General features: G+C 40.1%; 1 protein-coding gene across 1 annotated transcript in view; it reads left to right on the forward strand.

The window, feature by feature from the left end:
* Window positions 1–1027: 1027 nt before the first annotated feature.
* The window catches only part of LOC139963615 (uncharacterized), a 29213-nt gene continuing 14492 nt past the window's right edge, over window positions 1028–15748 (forward strand). The window contains exons 1-14 of the mRNA XM_071964570.1: window positions 1028–1180; window positions 2739–3009; window positions 3438–3574; window positions 3963–4284; window positions 5154–5302; window positions 7157–7415; window positions 7618–7775; window positions 8542–8809; window positions 9117–9280; window positions 9948–10221; window positions 10519–10757; window positions 11995–12292; window positions 13424–13560; window positions 15479–15740. Of these exons, the coding sequence (XP_071820671.1) occupies window positions 1030–1180; window positions 2739–3009; window positions 3438–3574; window positions 3963–4284; window positions 5154–5302; window positions 7157–7415; window positions 7618–7775; window positions 8542–8809; window positions 9117–9280; window positions 9948–10221; window positions 10519–10757; window positions 11995–12292; window positions 13424–13560; window positions 15479–15740 (3089 nt within the window). The 5' untranslated portion in view covers window positions 1028–1029. The remainder of the gene's footprint in view (window positions 1181–2738; window positions 3010–3437; window positions 3575–3962; window positions 4285–5153; window positions 5303–7156; window positions 7416–7617; window positions 7776–8541; window positions 8810–9116; window positions 9281–9947; window positions 10222–10518; window positions 10758–11994; window positions 12293–13423; window positions 13561–15478; window positions 15741–15748) is intronic.

A 15748-nucleotide genomic window follows, 5' to 3' on the forward strand; every position in this document is an offset into this window, starting at 1 on the left:
TTAATTGATTGTTAGTTGACTTACTGTGTGTTTCAGTTCTTAATTGATTGCTAGTTGACTTACCGTGTGCTTCAGTTCTTAATTGATTGTTAGTTGACTTACCGTGTGCTTCAGTTCTTAATTGATTGTTAATTGACTTACTGTGTGTTTCAGTTCTTAATTGATTGTTAGTTGACTTACTGTGTGTTTCAGTTCTTAATTGATTGCTAGTTGACTTACCGTGTGCTTCAGTTCTTAATTGATTGTTAATGTACGTACCGTGTGTTTTAGATCTTGTTAATGTCTACTGGGAGAAAATGACCATTGACTTTCTGCTGTAACTGGCAAACAGCGATAATTAAAAATTCAATGGCCTTTAAACCAGTAATTAGTCCATATTTTAAGGCCCTGCAGTATGAGCTGCATCATGTGCTATATGGCGGACCGTTTAGCCCTACTTTGGCACCCTCTATATTTCTATTGTCCTGCTGCATTTGTCTGACCGATCGATCCCACCGTTCCATTTCTTCGGGGTTCATACTTGTTTGGTTGTAAGTGTGTGTGTTACACTGTCTGCTATTGTATCATTCCCTGCACTGCCTGCAGGCTAAATGCCATAAATGTCTAAAATCACTTTTCTTGGATAGATTCGCTGCCGCTCCATTCATCTTCTTCAACAAAGGCGGATTTTACCCGATTTCTGTTAATGGTGTGAGCGTCGACAAGGAGAACAACTATTTCTGGGTGATTCATGCTGGCATAGGACCGATGGGCGGAGGGCCGATGGGCGGAGGGCCGATGGGCGGAGGGCCGATGGGCGGAGGGCCGATGGGCGGAGGGCCGATGGGCGGAGGGCCGATGGGCGGAGGGCCGATGGGCGGGGGAATGATGGGCGGGGTAATGATGGGTGGGGGAATGATGGGCGGAATGATGATGGACGGAGGGCCGATGGGTGGAGGGCCGATGGGTGGAGGGCCGATGGAGGGAGGGCCAATGGGTGGTGGGCCGATGGGTGGAGGGCCGATGGGTGGAGGGCCGATGGGCGGGGGAATGATGGGCGGGGTAATGATGGGTGGGGGAATGATGGGCGGAATGATGATGGACGGAATGATGATGGACGGAGGTCCAATGGACGGAGGGCCGATGGACGGAGGGCCGATGGAGGGAGGACCAATGGTCCAATTTACTCCCCAGCCAACTAGTAAGAATTGTTTATTATTTATCATCAAATTTAAGTGAGTGTTAGTGTGACTGATGGAGGAATATGTCATAAGATCATTATATCCTTTTATTTTTGTTTTCAGGCAGCAGTGATCCACACTAGCCAATGCTTGGGTAACAAATAGGGGCAGAGATATTCTAACATTGCCACAGACTTTAATAGCATTCATGTACACATTGACTTTTTCAGATGAAAGGTTTGGCTATAAAGATTGTTGACTATTCTCCTAATTAACATTTAACTCTGATCTTAGTCCTATAGTCTCTAAATGAGTTTTCTTTGTTGGTAATTATCATTATTCTGGTACACTAATTAAACTCACACAACAATTAAGCTCATTAACATAGAGTGCTCCAGTTTCATTTCAGGAAGTAGAATTTCATAAAGTGGAATTCAAAACCTTTGCAGGTTTTCCAACTTTGGATGACATGTTTTGTCACACTTGACACGTGAAAGTGTCTTGGGGAAGAACTGTTGAGAACTGAATGAATTCTTGCTACTCGCTCTTCAACCTTTACAGTTAATTAATCATGAATCCTTCTAAAAGGAATGTCTGAGAATCAGTTTTAAGAGTTTTCTTTTAAAGTATTACTAAGTCATAAATTGTAATTTTTGAAAATAAAAAATGGAAAAAAGTTGAACATCTTGATATCTAAAATCCCTCTCATCCAAGACCTGGAGCCATGAAGCTACCTTACTGTCTCTTGGTATACATATAGATATATATATATATATATATATATATATATATATATGTACATATATATATATATATATATATATATATATATATATTCATTTATACATATATATATATATATATATATATATATACATATATATATGTATATATAAATATATGTATATAGATATATGTATATAGATATATATGTATATATCAGGCCTCGACAAATACGGTCGCCAACTCGCCAATGGCGACTAGAATTTGCAACTGGCGAGCAAAAAATGCATTACGCTCGACATTTTGGCAAGTGGCTCATTCGCTCACTGCCTTTATACGATAGGCTTACTATTAACTTGTGAGCCAATCAACAAAGGCCTATTGCCTAATGTTACACATCACAGTAGAATTATCAAGTGCACTGTTACGTAGGTCCTAAGGAACAGCTCTGTTCACCAGCTCGAAACTAATTTGATACTAATCGACTAAATGATGCACGATAGGTGTAACCAAACTGGGAAACTACACACTTAAATAAATGCGTAACGACAACTCAAACAGGGGTAATGCATGAATATCATGTTTTAAACACTTTTGACGAAGCACAATTTAAATAGATCGTTTCTGCTGTAAACAACTAACAGTAACACTAAACCGTGTTTAGGCCATACTAACTAGGCTTATAACACACAACACTTTGCCAGAAAAAATGGTGAGTAAGTTTAACGTTTTGGCGAGTAGAATTTTAGACTCGGTCGCCAGTTGGCGAGTAGTTTTAAAAATTTTTGTCGAGGCCTGGTATATATATATATATATATATATATATTTATTTATATATCTTTCTTGACTTTTCAGGCCTAGACGAGCTCCGGCTAAGACCTGGAGCCTCCGTAGAGCTCATCTATGTGGATCTGACTCCGTACGAGAGGCTACTGTACCCCAGCGGAACCAAACGACGGGAATTGGTGAAGGATATCACAGAGGGCGATAGCCTAGTCAATTTTACCTTGATCATTTATGACAGCACCACAGATATGGAGCAGGTCTACAACGTAACTATCAAGGATGGAGAGGACCTCCACGATGCTTTCCTAAGACTATGGAAGGACCCCGAAGTGGACTTCATGTAAGTTCATCAAGAGAGAGATTTAATTCTCCAATAATGTGTATGCTGCCAAGTAATTTATGCAGATGGTACATTTAGCCAGAAATATCTAAGTAAGCCCTGACTGTGTTATGGTATACTTAGTATGCATGGTACGTCCACTTCATAGTCCAGATGGATGATGTGAAAATATTTTCTAACAAATAATTTTAAAAAAAGTATGAATTTAAAATCATGTGAAATAGACAAAAAAAAGCACAAATTAAACATCATGTGACACTGGAAAGAATGTGTGTGGACCTGATCAGTATGAATTTTTTGTTTTTGTTGTTGCTAATATTGCTCTACCAGTTGTTAACAATGTCAGTGTTCTCAACATACTAACTCCATGGAAACTGGAGAACGTTGCTGGAAAATGAACAACTTGTGAAATATTTGTTTGAATACAGCTTTGGCGCTACCACTTATGAGTTCTTGGGACGATACGGTCTGTTCATCACTGGAATAAGCGGTATCTACAATGATCCCAGAGAACATAAATTCTGGGTTATAAGGAGAGAAGGCCTACCACCCTCTATTCCTCTCGGTGAGTCTTCACTGCTTTATTATAGCATGGCATTTATGTTGTGTTGTGTTGATGTAATCAGGCATGAGCTTTTTCTGCGAATTTGCGGAATATCCATGATTTCTATTCTACCTCGTGGACAAAAACTATTATGCTAATACACTGTTACATACGCAAACTGGAGCCTATGCCGCATTTTTTGCAAAGTTCCGTGATTCTTTTTTTACCCCAGGTTCATCCCTGTGTAATAGCATACTTGATACAGAACAGTTTTACTGCAAGAAAGTAGACAGTCTGAGGCACATACACCACTGGCTCATTCTGTTACAGCCTGGCATTTTCTTCTATTTTTTTTATTCATTTGAAATGATTAGTCATCAATTCTTATCGTAATTTACAATTTCTTCAGGGCTCACTGAGTTTGTGCCAGAAGATTGCAGCGAGGTACATGTAGTGTACGTCGACTTTGAGGCCTTGAGAGAGGATGGCGAGGAGGAGGATGAGGATGAGGAGGATGAGGAAAGAGGCCGTGAAAGAGGTGAAGAAGCAGACCTCAGTGAATATGATCTGCCAAGAGATATTGAGTACTGCGACACTACAGCTAATGTTACCATCTATGTAGTCAACAACATCACACAGGAACATGATGGTTTCAATGTGACCATTATTGAGGGAGAGAACCTTCTGGTTGCATTGCTGCGTGCTTACAAGGATCCAGAAATAAATTTTACGTAAGTATACCTAACCGGTCACTTATTTACAGATATAGTGTGTTGATGTAAACACTAGCGGTTATATTTAGTGGTCAGCTAGAATCGCTAGCCCTTGAGAACAGGATGGAATGGGCTTGCATACTGGGGTCCAACACATGTCTGATATTATCTGTTGAAGAGAGGGGGGAGGGTTTGGCATGAGGTCCAACACATGTCTGCTATTATCTGTTGGAGGGGGGGGGGAGGGGTGGCACGAGGTCCAACACATGTCTGATATAATCTGTTGGAGGGTGGGAGGGGTGGCACGAGGTCCAACACATGTCTGATATTATCTGTTGGAGAGAGGGGGGAGGGTTTGGCACGAGGTCCAACACATGTCTGCTATTATCTGTTGGAGGGGGGGGAGGGGTGGCACGAGGTCCAACACATGTCTGATATAATCTGTTGGAGGGTGGGAGGGGTGGCACGAGGTCCAACACATGTCTGCTATTATCTGTTGGAGGAGAGAGAGGGGTGGCACGAGGTCCAACACATGTCTGATATTATCTGTTGGAGAGGGGCAGGGTGGCACGAGGTCCGACACATGTCTGATATTATCTGTTGGAGGGGGGCAGGATGGCACGAGGTCCAACACATGTCTGATATTATCTGTTGGAGGGGGGAGGGGGGGGAGAGGGGTGGCACGAGTCGGACCTAACTACAGTGATGTAAAAATTGCCGCCAGCGCCACGCCCACATGAAAATTTGTGATGGTTAAAATTTTGAGGATTATAGTTCTGCCCCCCCCCCACTCAACCCCTCTCCCACTCCTCCCTACCCCTTCCCCACCTGTGATATCAGGGATTCATCAGAAGGTGCTGCAGTGTTTGTTTGCTCTGTGTTTGTAGGTTTTCTGCTAATGTGGAGCAGTTCATCTTCAAGTACGGTGTCTTCCTATCCTCCATTAATGGTCTAGCAAATGATCCCAGCACTCTGAAATATTGGTTGGTGAAGCGAGTCTTTGAAGAAGAACCTCGCCATGTCTCTGATCCTCAAGGTGAGTAGCAATTCTCCTAACCCTAATAATCTCCTGAGGGTGAGGGAGGGAGGAATGGAGGGAGGGAGGGAGGGAGGGAGGGAGGGAGGGAGGGAGGGAGGGAGGGAGGGAGGGAGGGAGGGAGGGAGGGAGGGAGGGAGGGAGGGAGGGAGGGAGGGAGGGAGGGAGGGAGGGAGGGAGGGAGGGAGGGAGGGAGGGAGGGAGGGAGGGAGGGAGGGAGGGAGGGAGGGAGGGAGGGAGGGAGGGAGGGAGGGAGGGAGGGAGGGAGGGAGGGAGGGAGGGAGGGAGGGAGGGAGGGAGGGAGGGAGGGAGGGAGGGAGGGAGGGAGGGAGGGAGGAATGGAGGGAGGGAGGGAGGGGGGAGGGGGGAGGGGGAGGGAGGAATGGAGGGAGGGAGGAATGGAGGGAGGGAGGAATGGAGGGATTGAAATGGATTTTGTCTGAATACACCTTATAAGTGAGATTAGTTACCAAGAAACGGGACATGAACCAGGAATGACTTCAAAACATATCCTAGTAATTATCACATCATCCTTTTATACCTAGGATCAAAGAAAGATAGCTGGATATATTTTTGAAATGTAATTTTTCTTCTCATCCTGTTAATACTCAAGCATACTTTAAAATACATGGTATGTATTTACTCTATTGCAAATTGTAACAGTTAAACTCTTGAACTTGCAGCAGAGTCAGTTACCAGCTTACAAAAGTTAGCTCACTCATTCGTTGTGATCCATTTTTTTACTCGTTAATACCTTTTGTTCACTCATTCCGTTGTCCCTTCGTTTTGTTGCTTTGTTACGTAAAAGTAACAGCTTTTACGGAAAAAAATACCCCAAAAAATTAGTTTTAGAAAGAGAAAGTATATATATGTTAAAAACTGTGGTGAGCTTGATAAGAGTATAATCACACAAAGATAAAAAAGAATACAAACTGAACAAAAGTTAGAATGAGGAATACAGTTACCAACCCCTCACAACTTAACCGTTGTCCATCGTCGGGCATTTGATGACCGTACACTTATATTTATTGCAACAATAGAGAAGGTAAGAAATTGGTGGAATAAAGTATTGATTCAATCAATTATTGCAATAACTTTCAACTGATTAGACCATGTTATTATACTTGAATAGAACAATGTACTATTGTTAACTTTCCTGGAGGAACAACAAAAGGATCTACCTGTGTAACAATAGTAGATCTTGATCAAGGTATTTGGAGAGAAGAAGAAGCAAATGGCATTTAATGGAATACATTTGTCTTCTCTTGCAAGTGTCAAACTATCTAAAATTGAAATATCACTTTCAATTTGGCTTTCAGAAAATTCTATGATGAAATCTCGTTTCAAATAGCTGCGTAAAAGTATAGCACAAAATATGACAATTTAACACACAATCGATCCAAAAAATCTGTTTCACCCCTTTGTAGAATTTAATTTTGACGTGTGAAACATTCTTGTTAGACCAGTGCTTATTTGAAACTTACCCAAGACAGCTCTCATGAAAAAAAAAAATGAGTAAATTAGACCCATCACATTGGTGGACATCTCTTGAAAAATTATTGATATTATTGTGATATTTGCTTAAACAAGGTATCGCCCCCCCCCCCCCCAACTCTACCTTTCTCGTTTTTTGGACAGGAGGTTCAGGCTTTCGAGACATGTCAGTAGTTTAATCGTATATATTAAAAACCAGGTTTCGTCGGTAAAGCCAACAGTATGCAGTGGATGATACCCAATTTACCACAATATTTTATTTAGTCTTCCCTACAGTTATGTATTCATAACGATCGACTTATTTCATAAACATTAGCATCTGTTTGATAACTACTTATTTCGCATTCATTTCTCGACAAGGTCTGGTGGAGACAATCCCGAGCGACGGGTCGGAGATTGTGCTAGTCTACGCCGACCTATCTCCATATCGAGAAGCGGTCGAGGAATCGAAGGCGGAGCTACCACCAGCTGTGATTGAGGATCAAGCTATACAGTTCACACTTTATATTGTCAACGACAGGAATGGAGAATATAGTGGATTTAACATCACCACCACAGAAGGAGAGAACCTGCTGCATGGGTTAAAGCGTGCCTGGAAAGATCCCGAGACAGATTTTACGTAAGTTTATCCTTCCCCCCACCTCCCCCTTCATTTTTTGTTTTTTTTCGGGGGGGGAGTAATCACCTTTGTTGTGTATATGTAGATCTCCTTTTTTTTCTTAAACTTAAAACCTAAATTATTGGGATATGAACTATTGTAATTAGATTTATAATTTATTGGGATTATGAAAAGGAACATTTGACTTTCTTTTCATTAACAGGTTTTCTGCTGCTCCATATAATTTCTTTGACAAGAATGGTGTTTTCTTGTCGTCGGTGAACGGTGTCATCAACAGTGGAAGTGACAATTTCCATTGGCTGGTGAAGCTGGATGGCGATTTGGAAAAAAAAGATGACCTAGTTGACTATCAACCATTGGGTAATATTTAAAATGATTCAGTTTTAGTTCTCCTTACATGATGACTTGGTCGACTATCAACTATTGGGTAATATTTGAAATGGTTCAGTTTTAGTTCTCCTTACATGATGACCTGGTTGACTAGCAACTATTGGGTAATATTCAAAACTGGACCTAGTTTACATTCACCCTCTTCATAGCAAGCACTGGGCCTAGGTTACAGTTACCCTCTTCATAGCAGGCACTGGGCCTAGTTTACATTCACCCTCTCCATAGCAGGCACTGGGCCTAGTTCACATTTATCCCCCTCATAGCAGGCACTGGGCCTAGTTTGCATTCACCCTCTTCATTGCAGGCCCTGGACCTTGTTTACATTTACCCTCTCCATAGCAGGCCCTGGACCTAGTTTACATTTACCCTCTCCATAGCAGGCACTGGGCCTAGTTTACATTCACCCTCTCCATAGCAGGCCCTGGACCTAGTTTACATTTATCCTCTCCATAGCAGGCACTGGGCCTAGTTTACATTTACCCTCTCCATAGCAGGCCCTGGACCTAGTTTACATTTACCCTCTCCATAGCAGGCACTGGGCCTAGTTTACATTTACCCTCTCCATAGCAGGCACTGGGCCTAGTTTACATTCATTTCATTTGCATTCAATGTAATCCCAGAGCCAGGTTGAAGATTTAGAACCTTGTTTCAAATTTGAGGGCATTCTTTGAATGATGATAGAATGATAGTGACTAACAGTCAGTCACGATTAGATGTTCTTTCTTGCGCTTTGCAGCATTGAACGAAGTGAAACCAGCAGACCAGTCTGTCGTCAGACTAGTCTTCTTTGACCTCAGTGACATCATCAAGGCAAAGATAGAACGATATTACGCCCCCGGACTGCCTAGGGATATAACAGACGAGGATGAAGTATTGACCCTAACCGTCTACGTACTCAACAACGTCACCGGCAGCTCTTGGGAGTATCAGGTGGAGACCATCGAGGGAGAGAATCTGCTCCACGCTCTGGCTCGGGCCTGGAAGGATCCCGATACAGACTTTACGTGAGAGATGAAATGATATAATGACTAATTAAAACAATAAATATGGAATACTGCAAGGGACTGCAAAGAGGGAATCAATGTCAATATATTCCAAGACCTAGTTGTATAATAGTCCCAATTTTACTCTGCAGTAACTGATAGTGATATGGTGAAAGGTTAAACAGAACACTCAGAGTATAGGCTCTTTATTTATGTCTTAAATTATGTCAGTCTTTCTGTCTGTCTGTCCTTCTGTCTTACTTTCATGTAATTATTACCTCTACAAGTGTTCTTTTGTTTTGATTGGTCTTTCCTTGTTGATCTGCAGTTTCTCGGCTATACCATTTGTAATGTTCAACAAGCTTGGTTATTTCCCGATATCCGTTCAGGGTATTCCCAATGATCCTGAGCAGGTTTATTACTGGCTGGTTCACTACGCTCCGCTGTGTCCAATGGAAGAAGAGGAAGAGATGGGCCCCTTTGTACCGATTGGTAAGTTTAAACCTTGTGTGCAATACGTTATTCTATTACAAGGGAATTATTTGTAAGTGATTCACAGAGTTTATCATAAATACCATAAAGCTACATTGTTCCCATGCGCAGAGAGTAAAATGGTTTATGCCTTTGTAAACTTTTTTTTTATTTTCTAATAGTTACTCTAGCACTATTTGCTGTATGAACACAGACATTTCTTGATAGAACAAAAGTGTTTACAATGAGCAAAACAAGGAATGTAGTCAAGGAATTAATGAACCTCATATTAGTTTAAGCTATCAAAAAGTGAAACTAACATTTCATTAGCGATCTCTGAGTAACAACTACTAGTGTTCCCACTAGTCTCAACTAATTCTCACCTATACTTTGCTCTGTCCACCCGACATAGAGCACTCTGCGCCAAGATAGACGCCAACCAACCAAGTGTATAAATAATATATATGTTTATAATATATATATGATATATATATAATATAATATATAATATAATATACATAATATTTATGTTTATATATATATGCGATGCCTAAAATCTCTTTCTCAATTATCAGTTCTGATTGGTTATTATGATATGATAGTGTCGATAAATGCAAAAATATCTAATTTCAATTTTCAATTTCAAGTTAAGATCTGATGTGTTGTGGTCTGTGTTTATTTTGTATAGATCTCATTGAATACAAGACACACAGAGGATATGCAGCTAAACTCGTCTATGTCGACTTGAGTGATGGGAAATTAGGACAGGTCTCTGCGAGCGGTCAAGGAAGGAGAGAACTACCGAGAGATATCGTAGAATCAGATGTGACCGTTGAGTTTACGCTCGTCGTCATCGATAAAGTCAACAACAAGAAAAAGACTTACGACGTTACCATCTTGGAAGGAGAAAGTCTCAACGAAGGCTTTGTGAGGTTATGGAAGGATAACGAAACGGACTTCCAGTAAGTGAAAGAACGTCAATAGACGACAAATTATAACACGGGACAAAACACATTCACCAACACGTCATAACCCTTCGACTATGTGCTATCATTCAACAATAAGTAGGCATTTTATATACACAGGTGCTTGTGTTCTTGTTTGTGCGTTATTGTACCATCGGGGCAAAACCAGTCATTTACCCGTTCACGTATCTTATTGTTGTGACTGCCGTTATCGTTGAGGGATCGTTTGCCAGCTTTGCTAACTTTTCTCCTGGGACGATTCTTTTGACTAACACATTGTTCTTTTGACTTCAGATATGGAGCTGCAGCCCATAGTGCAATGGGCAGGTTTGGTATCTTCCCTACCAGTATAAATGGTGTCTACAGTGACCCCAGAAATGGAAGAGTCTGGATTGTACCACAAAAGGCAGATGAGGATGAGGAGGATAGTGATGATGAAGATAGTGATGATAGTGATGATGAGGATAGTGATGATAGTGATGATGAGGATAGTGATGATGAGGATGATGACAGGGATAGGATTGCAATCTTAGGTAAAGTGTTGAAAAGAGTCTTTGTTAATTTAGTAATATTCTTTGGCAAGCATTACACCAACATCCTATCACATAACATGTATACATATGTTAATACCTCCACAGTGATTAATTGATAGGTAGCTGTTACCTCTACAGTGAATGATTCATAGGTAGTTAGTAATACCTTCACTTTGAATATTCAGTAGGTAAGACCTCCACAGTGATTAATTGATAGATAGCTGCTACCTCTACAGTGAATGATTCATAGGTAGTAAGTAGTACCTTCACTTTGAATATTCAGTAGGTAAGACCTCCACAGTGATTAATTGATAGATAGCTGCTACCTCTACAGTGAACGATTCATAGGTAGTTAGTAATACCTTCACTTTGAATATTCAGTAGGTAAGAACTCTACAGTGAATAATGGATAAGTCAATGAGACCTTCATGGTATATGATGGACAGGTAAGACCTTAAGTGACAGTGAACAATATATAGCCTGTACAGAAGACCTTCAACATTACAGACAGTAAGACCGTAACAATAATTTATAGACTGTAGGAAGACCTAAATAAGTGATCTGGTGTAGCATAGTTCTATACAAGATAGCAGCAAATGTTACATGGATGCCAGTGAAGAGATATACAGTAAAGCACTTTTCTGTTACACATGGCAGATTTATTACAGTAAACAGAATTCACAAATCACATATAGTTGTACAAAATTGTTGATTAGTTAGTCCCACTATCCTATGATACTGTTTAGGTACAGTATTAATACTAATCTTAGTATTACTATAAGCTTACTTTTATTCCTACTGTACCCTTCAGTCAGTACTAATTTAGGGAAGTCACATGATCTTTATGATACCTTTGGGTGAATACTTACTTTAGAGAAACCCATTTTCTTTATATATATATATATATATATATATATAATATGATTTCTTTCTGACACTACAGGTGAAAGTAGCTGATGTTATCCTCAACCATTGTTGTAAAATGCAGCATCAGTCCCTTGTATACAAAATAAGAAAGCTAAGCCCGGTTACATCTGCAGTAAAGTAGTGTTACCATTTAAGTGTTAAGGGTCTTATTGTCAGAATTAAACAGCTCACTGGACAGTTTGACTGTCTGTTGTGATGTTAACATTTAAAAATAATGAAGGGTGCTGTAAACTTTGAGCATGTTTGATGGAAAGAGAAAATTATGCTGCAACTGAGCAATCTGTCATAATTAATTAATTTCTGTCTCCAGCTCTTAACGAAGTTGTACCAAAAGATGAGGACGTAGTGTACATTGTATATGATGACTTCGGTGGAGACGAGGGAGACAGACGTGAAGAGGATGAGGAGGAAGAGGAGGAGGAGAGAGATAGGACAGAGCATGACGCTCCCAGAGAGATACTCGGCTGTGACGACACAGCCGACATCACAGTCTACATCGTCAATAATGTAACGGGAGAGCATGACGGATTTAATCTCACCATCATCGAAGGAGAAAATCTCCTGAATACGTTTGCAAGAGCTTGGAAAGACCCAGAGATAAACTTCAAGTAAGCAAGACAGATAGCCTAGTATGGGATAAAAACATGTCATGGATTTAGAGGAATTTCTGGTGCCAAACAATGTGAAACTGATATTGAGAGAGAGAGAATATCCCAGACTGATATTTGATAATCTAATCAGAGATATCTTGCCCCAAACTTGAAATATGGTTTCGGTCTGGATGCAAGATGTGGGAGTACCCCAGTGGAGTCACCAGACATTTAAATCTTGGGGGGGCACATCACTTAATTAGGGGGGGCACAATGTTTGTTTGTGAATTCCGTCCTGGGGGAAGGGGTCTAAGGTCTTTGAGAATTTTTTTATTACTTTAGGGGTCATTAGATGCAATCTGGTACTATATCTTGCAACTTGAAGTAACTTTATGTTCAAGAATTTCCCGGCTTAGTCTGTTCGATATTTATGGATTTAATTGAGGCAGATAAAGTTTTTGTTTGAGTATTTTTTTAGCACTAAAAGTTGCATCTGGGATGGGGGGCACAATTTTTTGTGGAGAGCAATGCCCCCTAGGCCACCCCTAGTGACGCCACTGGGAGTACCCTCTGTGTATTGCTTGAGCCATAACTTGGACATAATCTGGAATCTAATGCTATATACAGCCTTCAAAAGGTTCTTGTGCAAAATACAAGTTTTCATAACAACTTTGATGATTCAATGTTCTTTTGATATTAGAAAAGTATAATTTAGCCAAAGTTAGGTCCTATGATTGGTTTTATGGAATATATGCTGTAGTGGGCTAATCTGTTAGTGATGCTTCTCTCTGAAGTAAAGGACAAATACTATACAGTAAACTTATAAATATTATCCTAATGAAACAAATTGTTGTTATTATATATTTAACAATTACTACAAAAAAAAAAAAGATTTTTATCTTTTCTTTCCTTCTTCAAAGACTTTGTTTAAAGAGTACTACAGAAAATTACTCTTGCTTATATAGCAACAACAAAACTTGTCAAAAATTCAAGAACTTACAATGCAAAACCAATTATAAACCTCACATTATGTAGTATAAATAATCCTGATTAAAGAAATAGTAATTGAATATTTCCAAGGTTATTTTACCACTTTAGAGCAACACGTGGAAGCTGCTAACAGGATGAAATCTTTGATTATTTTTGTAGCTTTGCTGCAAAGCTGTTCACATTGGTGAACAGATTTGGTGTTTTCCCGACATCGGTGAATGGCTTGGCGAACAATCCAGAAGATTACACTTTCTGGATCGTAGAGCTAGGAGGAGAAGAGAAAAGCTCCCTGCTAAGTGAGTATTGACAACCTCTGTCACTGATGAGTGCTCTGTGCTGTGTCCTCTTCCTTTGTAATAACACCCACCCCTTCCCCCATCCACACCCCCTGGACATATCAATGCCTTTCTTTCTAAAATGCACACTAAACGTCCTTCAAAATAGCCCTCTTACTGACCAACGTGTATGACTCATCACCTTGACCGAAAATCCTGTGGCTCTGTGCGGGCAAGTTGGTTGGACTATTCCATTCATCATGGGGGTCTTAATCGGTGTTTCTACATAATTAGGATTGCATTAGATAAATAAATTGGTAATTACTTGCTTCAACATTTAATGATGCATATTCTATGGTCATTTTCTTGAAAATAATATTAAGTTTGATAAAATATAACGTTTTGAAAGCGAATCTCGGCTGTGACGTTGTAGGTGAACACTGTGCATTGCGTGGCTGTATACTATTGCAGAGTACAGGATACACATATTACGTAACAGCGTGCCCACCGAAGGAAGCGAAACTTATATTTTTCTTAAAAGACATTCGATTGGACTGTACTTGGTCCGATTGAAGATAGTGACCAATGAAAATGAATTTAACATCAATTTAAAGTTAAGAAAAAATCCTTTCCAAAACCGCTTGAACTAAATTTGTCAATGAATATTCAAGAGGGTGGTTACGCAAACAAAGTACGGCTATGAAATGGTGATTTTCTTCAGTATTTACTGTGTGTTATCAATGAGGATTTTCAGTTCGATATTTATTGACCTTGCATGGTAAACCACCCAAGTCCGATGGAATTTTGAACTGTAATGTTAAGAAAATAACAGAACTTGAGAGACAACACATTTCTCTGTTTAGTGCCATTTGAACCATTGATTTTCGGTATAAACTTTTCACGTTATGGCTGTAGGAAAATGGTCTATATGGTAAAGTCATAGGCCTAAAACTGCGGCGGTCGAACTCAGTTCGTGTGCCGCACAGGGAATGGCGCTAAGGAATTGATTGGTGAATCATAGAAGCAGAAGAGTAAATAAGTACACTTTGGCAGTCACTGACAGATTTAAACTGGCATCCAAATCCGTTTAGAGCCAAAAACTGTTCTAATTATTCCGCCGCTTTTTTTGTGCGTGTGTCTTTTGTAACAAGTCATTTCATTTCTCTTTTGTACTAAGTTGTAATAAGTTACAATCAAGTCCCTCAGCCTTTGGCATTTGGTCTGTGTTTGATAGGTTACCAGACACTTGAGTCAACACGTTATGTTCTTGATTGCATATGGATACGATCAAAGCTTAAGTTGGTCATTACCACTGGGATTTATTCAGATCTTTTATTTCCTGTAAACATTATTTCTGATAATCTAAGTAGAGAATCATATGGATTATGACTAAGTACTATTGATTAATCCCATTTAACAATCTTTTGAGTCCTCACTGAGGTAGATCCAGAGGATCATATGGATTATGCAATATTTATTAATCCCACTGCCAATCTTTTTAGCCCTATGACTACTATGCATTAATCCCACTTCCAATCTTTTTAGCCATATGATTACTATTGATTAATCCCACTTTCAATCCTTTTAGCCCTCACTGAGGTAGAGCCAGAGGACCATATGGATTATGACACTATTTATTAATCCCTCTTACAATCCTTTTAGCCCTATGATTACTATTGATTAATCCCACTTTCAATCCTTTTAGCCCTCACTGAGGTAGAGCCAGAGGATCATATGGATAATGACACTATTTATTAATCCCTCTTACAATCCTTTTAGCCCTATGATTACTATTGAGTAATCCCACTTTCAATCCTTTTAGCCCTCACTGAGGTAGAGCCAGAGGATCATATGGATTATGACACTTTTTATTAATCCCACTTCCAATCCTTTTAGCCCTATGACTACTATTGATTAATCCCACTTTCTATCTTTTTAGCCCTCACTGAGGTGGAGCCAGAGGATGGAGATGTTATAATCCTGACCTACGTCGACCTCAGTGCTTGGAGTGATCACATCGATCTTGTTACTGCAGAACTACCCGCGGACATTGAAGCTGGTCAGGCCACCGCCACGTTTACCCTCTACGTCATCAACGATATCACCAAAGAGCATACTGGATACAACGTCACCATCCTGGAAGGAGAGGCCCTCGTGGACGGACTGTTACGGGCATGGAAGGATGAAAACTCAGACTTTAGGTAAGTAT

This window comes from Apostichopus japonicus, chromosome 22 (genome assembly GCF_037975245.1).
Source record: "Apostichopus japonicus isolate 1M-3 chromosome 22, ASM3797524v1, whole genome shotgun sequence".
In the NCBI taxonomy this organism is placed as follows: Eukaryota; Metazoa; Echinodermata; class Holothuroidea; order Aspidochirotida; family Stichopodidae; genus Apostichopus; species Apostichopus japonicus.